Consider the following 11,173-nt stretch of genomic DNA (forward strand, 5'->3'; position numbering starts at 1 on the left):
TTATTGATTGTGTTTTTGACAGAATTTACCTTCTTGTTCAATTGGTTTTGTGTAGCTGAAAATCAACCTCAGGGGGCAGAAAAGTGACAGAAACTTAAACATTTAGATTAGTAAGCAGAATAATGAAGTCAAAGTGATTAGTAATAACAGCAGCACTGGATATAGTAGGTTAAACATGATATTTAAGCAGTAATGCTGTCAGAAATAGTAATGTGACTAGTAATCACTGTTAGTAGCAGCAGGGACACGCAGGAGGCCGGACCCGGCTCCAGATAGAACCAGGATCCATGGAAACCTGTGAGGAGAGAAAGCACAAAGACCTCCGGGGCAGAAGCTGCATCAATGAGCTGTGACTTCTTCTAGAAGGAGAGCTGACAGAGGAGCTCAGTGTGTCCCAAGAAGTCCCCCGGCAGTCTAAGCCTATAGCAGCTTAACTAAGGGCTGGTCCAGGCTGACCTGAGCCAGCCCTAACTAAGAGTTATCAAGGAGGTCTATGTCTCATGTTAAATGAGCCGACCACATGAACCAATTGTTCTGCATCACTTTGAGGCAGGGTCTCCCTGATTTTCAATATAATGTGCAGGTGAAAATGGTTAATGGTAATAACAATTATGGAATAAACAATAAATGGAACGTCTCCTTGGTCTTATTGTCCTGATTTAACACACATAAAATCAATTCTCAAAAAGTATAAAGAGTGTAAATAGCAAAAGCTCTTTGTGAGCGATTTTATTTAGTATCCAAAGACAAAGTCCTTGTGTCTTTGTCTCCTGCTCCGCTGGGTGGAATGTCCACTGAGAGGACGTCCCTGCCGCTGCACAGTCGAGGTTGCCATCAGGTTATGGACATGACCGGTGCAGGTTGTATGCCTTTAGTCTGTGGACCTCAATACATTCACAGAAATAACATCAAGTTTGAATTCACAAAGGGCGATATTATTAATATTCATGTTAATTAACTAAAATATCTTTTGTTTTAGATAGTGTCAGATAAGACATATTTAAAGTCAACCTTTAACTCTCCTATTGCGTTGTTGGTTTTAAGTTTTATTAAGTGTAACTCCTTTGATTTAATAAGTCAAGTGTCCGTGGGGCAGACACGGCCTCTATAGGGTTATGATGGTGTGGGTGGGTAACTGCTCTGATGGAAGCAAGTGTGTACGTCTGAACTCTCGAGTCTTTGAGGTTTTATAAGTCTATCAATATGAGAATGCATTAAAGGACCCGAGACCCCAGTTTGGGAACCACTGACAAAACCGGTTCATTTCTAATGTTGCTCATGCCGAAAAAAAAGAAGCCATTTTTTCAGGATCAGAATGTATGAATGGAAAATCAGAACACGAGGCCAAGAAGAGATCGAGCTGAAGCATTTTTTCCTGTCCATCAGTCTCTAGCATTCAGACACCGTAGCCATAGCAACGGGAGCAATGTGGGTTTAAGTGTCTTGCCAATGGACACATTGACATTGGACACTAGCGGAGCCGGGGACCTTTTGATTGAAGGACAACTCTGCTCTCCACTGAGGCACAAGCCTTCACTTATGAACCTTCATCCATTTACCAAAACAATAACCCCTTTACAACATCTCCGCTCTGAAAGCAGCTTTGTCCTCCATCAGTCAGTGTAACTACTGCGATTTTGGCTGTATAGTAAGATTGTTGTAAAAAGTCCCCCCAAGGCAGTTCAGCAAGATCAATAAATTGGTGAGGGGTGTGAAGAGGAGATGAACAACAAGCTCCCTCTCCTCTGCCAGTCCCATGTCCTCGCCGAGGAGAATGTGGCATCTGCTCGGCTCTTTGTGGAATCAGAATTTGTCATGCGTTCCGTGTTCTTCCGGAACCTTAATAAGCGTCGCTCCTTCTCTCCACCCCTCACTTTAACTATATCCTCCCCTGCACTTTAGCGCTCTCTGTGAGGGAGAGCCTTTCCTATCTATCCGTCTTCTCTTACCAACCTATTTTTCATCACTTCTCATCAGATCTACCTCAGTGTTCTCCTTGTTCCTCTCCTTTCTGCCCAGCTCTCCTCTGCCATGTGGTGGTGGATGCTCGGGCTTTTGGCCTGTGTGCTGCTGCTGGCGGTCGTCATCTTCTTTCTGACGGCCGGACGGCGATACAAGGTGTTCAGCGAGAAGAGCCTGAGGCCACCAGCGCCCTTGGTCACCGACAGCCGGCAGAGGGACGACCGGCTGAAGAGAGGTAAGAAGTTGTCTCTGATTCAGCGTTTTGAATCTTGATTGAGACTCTTCTGTCTACCAGAGCTTTGTATTGTCCTTCGAGGTTAAGACCAAATCACGAGCTGGACAGGGCTTGTGTAGGCCTCGTGAGAAACGGGTAACAGAGAGTCTTTCAGAGAGGTGAATTAGGAGAAAGGCAGGAGAAGCCTCACCTCATCTCCAGCAGGGTAAGTCATGTTGCTAGGTAGGCCTGGACCTTCCACATATCTGTACCTCCCAGATATCAGTTTTCAAGACGATATGACCTGAACTTACAGTATTTGTACACAACTTTGTACGTTTTCAAGGGGGGGTTATCGCGCCCCGCCGACAGCCGTCCACCACGCCAAGCTTTTAGCGATGATTTTAAATGCAACCTTTGCTCCATGCAGGCTTTCGTGAGGACCGCGTTCCCCCGGCTCTGGATGCCGTGGTGATCGGCAGCGGTGTCGGCGGTTTGACAGCAGCGGCGCTTTTGTCTAAAGCCGGCAAGAGGGTTGTAGTCCTTGAGCAACACGATCAGGCTGGAGGCTGCACACACACCTTTCAGAATAAGGGATTTGAGTTTGATGTGGGTAAGAAGGCAAAATCTATGGACACACATAAACGTTCTTTCCCTTCTGCTTCAATCTAGATGTGTGAGGAAAGTTCATGATGATAATTCTATTATTATAATACAAAGATTAGCCCATTAGTTATTCTAATGTATTCACAGTCACTGCATCCAGTATATTTCACTGAGTAAGAGGAACTATACTTGAACATCAATGTGCTGAGTGATGAACCACAGCTGTGATGGCTGATACGAATACAAAGATCATGCTCTCTGTATCGGAGAGGAAGCAGATCCCAATGAAGCTAAACCGCAGCACAGACCTGCGTTTGTACAGCTTTTAATCAACTACGGAGCTCCGTCCTGGGGGCCGGGGGGCTCCGTATACCACTCCATGAGCCAACCTCTTACTAACATACTCCTGTTTGGGAACTTTTTATAGTTTTTAGTTGTTTTTTAAAGTGGTATATCTGGTTTATGCCTAACATACGGTATATCGATGTATGTGTATTACTGTTTAAACGTTTCATTAATAAAGTGTCACAACTGTGTAAAATACAGAAGGGACTTTACAAAATAGAATAGTAGAAAACCCACGAGGACTTATTAACCTCCAACCTCTCGCTGCAGATTTGGTGACGAATTAGTGGTTGTCATGATGGAACAGAGACGTACAGGACTCGTTGCACAACCGTTACTATCTTAACATCCATTAAACATTTGGAAATGTCACGGTTTGGGTTAATGTCTGGTTTTATTTAGTAGTTTCTTGCCTCTGTTCTCTCTGAGTCACGTCACTTCCTGCCTTGTCCTGTCATCCCCTGTGATTGTCTGTCTGTCATGATTGTTTCCAGCTGTTTCCAATCACCTGCACCTCCCTAGTGTATTTAAACCATGTGTGTCTGTTGTCGTGTCATTGTTAACTGTTTGGAAGTCCTGTCCACGTGCCTGTTCCCGATCCTGGTTCTGCCATCGTTTTGGCCTTTTTGGCCTTTTGATTTTGAAAACCTTGTTTGACTATTAAAGTCCCCTTTTGTTGCTGGAAAGAACTCTGCGTTTGAGTCCTCCCTTCCACCCACCCTGACAGGAAAGTTAGGACTGATTCAATGGTACATTTGTTTGGCGTCTCTCACTTCTACACCAATGGGAAAGGCTGCTCATCAGGTGCCGCCTGCTCTCATTTAAATGCTCACGTACACACTGACAAGCTGATGGCGTTTGGGAGCTATTTTGTGGGCTGTTAAGCTCCACGACACATAGACATGCATACGTGAATCTTCAGATTAGAGACCCCGGTCATCCTGCCGAGCCTCGGCGCCCCAATGACTATGTCTTTTGATACATTTTGAAGTTTGTTCATATTTCATTTTTATCAGGTTTGGCAGCCCTGTTTACTAATCCATAGGATATTGTTTCTGCACCACTACAGTAGCGTATAATTGATCCTCACCGGCTGCATAACGTTACCCACCAGGTATCCACTACCTCGGCCAGCTCCACGAGGGCAGCATGCTGAGGGTCGCTCTGGACCAAATCACAGAGGGACAGTTGCAGTTCACACGGCTGGAGCAGCACTTTGACACACTGATCCTGGGTCAGCGTGACCAACGCAGGTGGGGAGCAGAATCACATTGTGACTATCGCACAGTTGAGTCATTTATTTCCTACTGAGACGCCTCAAGGCTCCTCACACATCTAAAGTGTCACGGTGTCTTCATATTTCCACCCTTTTCAGAATGACCACAGAATGCATCCGACCAACATCTGCAGCCATCTCTGATCCCTTGCTTACTTCTGACCCTCACAGGGAGTACCATATCCATGCAGGGAAGACAGAAATGGCAGATAGCCTGAAGAAGCAGTTCCCAGGAGAGGAGGAGGCCATTGACGAGTTCATGAGATTGATGAAGGTGGAAGGGAGCTGATCATGACAGAAAAGCCAGAAGCAGCAGCATTATGATTTGAGGCCACGTTGTCTTGAAGCACCTGTAGTGTTTCTTATATTATATTGTGTCTTGTGTCTGCATTATCTGCTTGTAGCTTGCCTCACGCCGGACGCCACTCATAGCCACCTTGAAGATCATTCCTTATTGGCTGGCTAGCTTCCTGGTTCGATCCGGCCTGTTGGATCGCATATCTTCAGTGTTCCGCCTAGCAGCAACCAACCATTCAGAAATGATGTCCCGCCTCACAAAGAACAAGGACCTGAAGGCCCTGTCTGCCTACCTGTTCTATGGTGATGGACACACACACACACACACACACACACACACAGTAAAGAGCAGTGTTGTCCTTTAATCAAAGAGTTGGCGCTTCAATCCCCGGCTGTCTATGTGTCCTTGGGCATGACACTGGACCCCCACATTGGTGCCTACAGTTAGTTACTGATAGACAGGCGTCACTGTGCACAGTAGCTCCTGTCATCAGGGTGTGAATGGGTGAGGGATGAGTGTTGAAGAGCCTTGCGTGGTCAGAACACGAGAGAAGAGACATACACATAAGAAGCCCGGCAGATGACACTTTGAATCCTCCTGAATGTACTTTGTGTCCTCTCAGGTGTCCCTCCTAAGGACTCCAGCTTTCTCATCAACGCTCTCCTGCTTCACCACTACAAGCGTGGTGCGTACTACCCGCGGGGGGGCGCCAGCGAGTTCGCCTTTCACATCATCCCTGTCATTCAGCGGGCGGGTGGCGCTGTGCTGGTCCGGGCTCCTGTGCACCGCATCCTGCTCAACCAGCAAGGGAAGGCCTCCGGTGAGGAAGGGAGCTGCAATGAAAGGCAGCTCCACCTTTTTAGCATTTCAAGCAGAGTTCTTAGGGTCTCGGTCAGAAGCCTTAATTGATCGACTCGTCGTTGGGTGTAGGGGAATCAACCAGACCCGGTCGCCATGAACACTTCTGCTTAATTCTTTAAAAAGATTCAAACTGTGTGTCAGGTGTGACGGTTCTGAAAGGCCAGGAGGAGTTTGAGATCCACGCCCCCGTGGTCATTTCCAACGCTGGAATCTTCAACACCTTCCAGAAGTTTCTGCCTCAACCTGTGCAGGACAAGCCAGGTAACAGTATTGGGACTGCAGCCACAAAGTGTCACATTGCACCTTTTTCTCATTTGCTGTCCTTTTGTACTTCGTACTTCCTGCGATGTGTGTGTGTCTGCAGAGATACAGTCCTTGTTGGGCCTGGTGCGTCATGGTATGGGTTCCTTCTTGGTCTTTGTTGGTCTGGATGGAACCAAAGAAGAGCTGGGCATCGTTTCGACCAACTTTTGGATGTACAAAGACAATGACTTGGACACACTGTAGGTTCTTATAGAAGAACAATGTGTTTTGATTATATTTTAGACTGACATACCCCATGTGTTTTTAACGTGTGTGTGTGTGTGTGTGTGTGTGTGTGTGTGTGTGTGTGTGTGTGTGTGTGTGTGTGTGTGTGTGTGTGTGTGTGTGTGTGTGTGTGTGTGTGTGTGTGTGCGGCTGTAGTATGGAGCGTTACTCTTCTCTGAGCAGAGAGCAGGTACTGGGAAACATTCCCATGATGTTCATCACCTTCCCATCAGCTAAAGATCCTACATCCAATGTCAGACACCCAGGTAACTGGTGCACATATTGACACAGAAGTGTTGGCTTGCCATCAAATCCGATCTTCTCTTCCACACGCAGGCTTGTTTGTGGGAAGAGACGCCACTTAACGCAGAAATACTGGAGGAGGATTAGAAACCTTCAATTATTTCAATCTAACTGCTCCTTTAAAATGAAATGCCTTCAACATTTGATTTAAGAGGTCTATGGTCATATACTAAATTGTTGGCCAAAAAAAAGTCTCTTACTTTTTCTTTTCTTTCATCACATTAGATTATATAACTCTAGCAATGTATGAATAACGAAAAGGGGATTCCTCTTTGCTATTTGTTATACAAATGTCTTCGTCTTTCCTGGTCAAATAGAGAACATGCTTCTGTATGTATGGAACAAGATAATGTCCTATACTTTGACACAGATGTTTTCTTATACACGAACATCTGCATGTGTGTTGTGACTGCCCCACAGCGCTCATCATTGACAGAAACAATTTCAGTTTATTGTTACTTAGTTTGTTGAGGCATGTTTCTTAATATCTAATAAAGTATAAAAGAAAGGTAAACTGAACCGTTATACGAGATCCAAACACTGCCACAAGTTTTCACAAGTGGAATCGGATGTTTCCATCATGATGTCATCATAATTACTCTTTGCGCTCTGTCGGCAGGTAAATCCTGCATGACGTTGCTTACGATGGCTCGCTACGAGTGGTTTGAGGAGTGGGAGGGGACAAAGCTGGGCAGAAGGGGACAGAACTACGTGGACATGAAGAACAGTATGGCCCAGGAGATGCTGGACTGGGCTCTAACAATCTTCCCTCAACTGCAGGACAAGGTACTGTCCTCCAATCCCAAGGCTCAATCAATTGCTTTGTTCTGGGGGACTTGGACTGTCCCACATTCGTCCACTCAGGTGTCCCCATTTTATGTGCTTGGTTGGGTTCATATTTATCACGATATCTATGTTGTTTTTTCTGTTCTCGTCCCCATACACACCAATAGTGCTGTACTTTCTGAAAGTGTGTGTTTGTGCTCAGGTGGTGATGGTGGATGCTGCCACTCCCCTCACTAATGTCCACTATCTGGGCGCTCCCAGGGGGGAGATGTACGGGGCTGAGCACAACGTGGAGCGCTTCACCCCAGACACCGTCGCCAGGACACGCCCTCAGACACCGATTGAGGGTCTCTACCTTACAGGTGACCTGACTGACAGCCATCTCTCCCCACCCTGCAGATGTGACGTGCCCACTTGACGGTTGTGTGTGTGTGTGTGTTTGTGTGCAGGCCAGGACGTGTTCTGTAACGGCATGGCTGGGGCGCTGCACGGGGGACTGCTCTGTGCCTCCGCCGTCCTCAACCAGATCCTCTACATTGACCTTCTAGCCCTGAAGACCTACCTTAAAAACAAGCAGCGCAAACATAAGACCAGCAGGTAGCAGCACGAGCGCTAACGTGTGCTGTGGGTACGACGAGGCTTCAAACACTGCGTTGTGTTATCAAACTTCAGGTTGACTCGCCTAGTCGTTATTTAACACCAGATCCTCATACTGGTAGCAGACTGTCAGCGTGTGTGTGTGTTGTGTATGAATACAAAATAAAATAAAATGAAAAAGGACTGACTGCCAACGAGCCCAAATAATATTAATATTGATCAGGCCTGCAAAGTAGCACTAGGAAGTCGGCCGTTATGAGCTGAGGCCGAAGTCAGTTTAACCTGATAGTTCCAACAGCTTGAATACGTTACGTTTCTTAAATACAACAGCAGTCAATCAAATCAGAAGCCGAATTGTCAATATTTGCCAAATGCACAACGTTGCCAGGAATTTGAAGAAGTGATGCTGTGTCAGAGTTTTTGGTGAAGTCTCCACACGCCAACGGACCTCTTTCACGTTCATTGCCCGTTGTGCAGCCGGTAATTTATGTTTGTTTGTGTTGTGGTTTTCTTTTGGCCCTCCCTACGCTACGAGTTTGTTTATTTGTTTGATGTTTATTGCTAATGAGCACAATAGGTTGAAGATGTGGAAGGCTTCTGTAAAATTGGATCCATCTGATGTTTACCAGAGTGGTGGTATTTAATGCAGTGTCATAATTAAACTTATTGTAACCATGAGGTTGATATGGCACATTGATTAACAAAACACCTAAAAAGTAGCTGATCCCATGTGCGTATTTAATTAGGGGTAATTGGGGTATGACAGGATGAGTAAAAAAGAAAAGCTACACTGTGGAATTAAGTTTATAATGAAGGAGAGGAGAGACAGGTGAAGAAACTCGGTATGCGAGTGTAGAAAGAAACATGGAGGAAGTTAAGAAGAATTTCAGATAAAGGTGAAGAAGGAAAGAAAAAAACTGATTTAGCTCATCAGGTCACAAGAAGAGATTAAACATTTAGCGTAAAAAAAACTATTTTGATATTTGCTGGCCTTCAAAATGAAAGATTGGAACCTCCTATAAAATGAATGACAGATGTTTTAATAGAGTTATGCTTGACGACAATTTTATTATATTATATGTTTTAAAAAGGCATTTCAATGCAATGAGCACAATTGTCTTATATATTGTTTACATTGTGCTTGTATGTTTTCATATTTTATTCCTTTATCACACCGATCGTTAAGACAAATTCCTCTGTGTAACATATTTGGCATTGAATAAATGGCTTGTGATGCTGATTCTGATGAAAACCCAACTCTTTTTGCTCCCATGATTCCACTGCATTCGAAATATGTCAACTTGAAACTTCAAAAAGGAGATTTGTAGCTTGAAGATATCCGCCAACACTAATTGATGAACTCTTTAAAAGATCCTTCATCAACTGGATGTGTTGGGCCTGTAAAGCTGGTAGCTTAAAGCTTCTTTTTTTCATTTTCAAAAGGTCAACAACAAACTTTCACACCCAGGTATCTTCCATGTTACAATTAGTCTTGTGATTCTGTATTGTATGTATCGTGGTAACTATGTGGTAACTATCGTAACTATCGTTGTAATGTGGTAAGTACGTGGTAACTATCGTGGTAACTATTGTAACTATCGTGGTAATGTGGTAACTACGTGGTAACTACGTGGTAACTACGTCGCAACTATCGTGGTAACTACGTGGTGACTATCGTAACTATCGTGGTAATGTAACTACGTGGTAACTATTGTGATAACTATCGTGGTAATGTAACTACGTGGTAACTATCGTGATAACTATCGTGTTAACTACGTGGTAACTATTGTGATAACTATCGTGATAACTACATGGTAACTATCGTGGTAACTATCGTAACTACGTGGTAACTATCGTAACTATTGTGGTAATGTAACTACGTGGTAACTTTGGTAACTATGTGGTAACCATTGTGGTAACTATCGTGATAACTATCGTGGTAATGTAACTACGTGGTAACTATCGTGGTAACTACATGGTAACTATCGTGGTAACTATCGTAACTACGTGGTAACTACGTGGTAACTACGTGTTAACTATCGTGGTAACTATTGTAGTAACTATCGTGGTAACTATTGTAGTAACTATCGTGGTAATGTGGTAACTACGTGGTAACCATGTGGTAACTAGGTGGTAACTAGGTGGTAACAATCGTGGTGACTACGTCGTAACTATCGTGGTAATGTGGTAACTACGTGGTAACTATCGTAACTATTGTGGTAATGTAACTACGTCGTAACTATCGTAACTATTGTGGTAATGTAACTACATGGTAACTTTCGTAACTATTGTGGTAACTATCGTGGTAATGTAACTACGTGGTAACAATAAAGGTATGTATGTCGTGGTAACTATCGTAACTATCGTGGTAACTACATGGTAACTATCGTGACTACGTGGTAACTATCGTGGTAATGTGGTAACGACGTAGTAACTATTGTAACTATCGTGGTAATGTAACTACGTGGTAACTATCGGAACTATCGTGGTAACTGCGTGGTAACTAGCGTAACTATCGTGGTAATGTGGTAACTACGTTGTAACTATGTGGTAATACGAGGTAACTACGTGGTAACAATCGTAACTACGTGGTAACTATCGTGGTAATGTGGTAACTACATGGTAACTATCGTAACTATTGTGGTAATGTAACTACGTGGTAACTATTGTAACTATCGTGGTATCTACATGGTAACTATAATGGTAACTACGTGGTAACTATCGTGGTAATTGCGTGGTAACTAGCGTAACTATCGTGGTAATGTGGTAACTACGTTGTAACTATGTGGTAATACGAGGTAACTACGTGGTAACTATCGTAACTATTGTGGTAATGTAACTACGTGGTAACTATTGTAACTATCGTGGTAACTACATGGTAACTATCATGGTAACTACGTGGTAACTATCGTGGTAACTGCGTGGTAACTAGCGTAACTATCGTGGTAATGTGGTAACTACGTTGTAACTTTGTGGTAATACGAGGTAACTACGTGGTAACAATCGTAACTACGTGTTAACTATCGTGGTAATGTGGTAACTACATGGTAACTATCGTAACTATTGTGGTAATGTAACTACGTGGTAACTATTGTAACTATCGTGGTAACTACATGGTAACTATCATGGTAACTACGTGGTAACTATCGTGGTAACTGCGTGGTAACTATCGTGGTAATGTGGTAACTACGTGGTAACTATGTGGTAATACGAGGTAACTACGTGGTAACTATTGTGGTAATGAGGTAACTACATTGTAACTATCGTAACTATTGTGGTAATGTGGTAACTACATGGTAACTATCGTAACTATTGTGGTAATGTAAGTACGTGGTAACTATTGTAACTATCGTGGTAACTACATGGTAACTATCGTGGTAACTACGTGGTAACTATC

At 43.9% G+C, this 11,173-nt stretch overlaps 1 protein-coding gene across 1 annotated transcript; it reads left to right on the forward strand.

The window, feature by feature from the left end:
- Window positions 1–1,869: 1,869 nt before the first annotated feature.
- Window positions 1,870–9,028, forward strand: LOC120814308 (all-trans-retinol 13,14-reductase). The gene is made up of 12 exons (XM_078084711.1): window positions 1,870–2,197; window positions 2,607–2,789; window positions 4,242–4,380; window positions 4,575–4,677; window positions 4,808–5,003; window positions 5,324–5,521; window positions 5,704–5,823; window positions 5,927–6,065; window positions 6,247–6,356; window positions 7,013–7,179; window positions 7,382–7,541; window positions 7,629–9,028. Exons 1-12 carry the CDS (start codon window positions 2,032–2,034, stop codon window positions 7,778–7,780), a joined length of 1,833 nt encoding a protein of 610 aa, XP_077940837.1. The 5' UTR covers window positions 1,870–2,031; the 3' UTR covers window positions 7,781–9,028.
- Window positions 9,029–11,173: the final 2,145 nt, after the last annotated feature.

This window comes from Gasterosteus aculeatus, chromosome 11 (assembly GCF_964276395.1).
Source record: "Gasterosteus aculeatus chromosome 11, fGasAcu3.hap1.1, whole genome shotgun sequence".
NCBI classification, from domain to species: Eukaryota; Metazoa; Chordata; class Actinopteri; order Perciformes; family Gasterosteidae; genus Gasterosteus; species Gasterosteus aculeatus.

Excerpts from the sequence above, each read along its gene's own strand:
- LOC120814308 (XM_078084711.1), top strand. The coding sequence starts at position 2,032 with ATGTGGTGGTGGATGCTCGGGCTTTTGGCCTGTGTGCTGCTGCTGGCG. Across the intron at positions 2,198-2,606 it reads GGACGACCGGCTGAAGAGAG|GCTTTCGTGAGGACCGCGTT; the intron begins GTAAGAAGTTGT and ends TGCTCCATGCAG. Across the intron at positions 2,790-4,241 it reads GGGATTTGAGTTTGATGTGG|GTATCCACTACCTCGGCCAG; the intron begins GTAAGAAGGCAA and ends GTTACCCACCAG.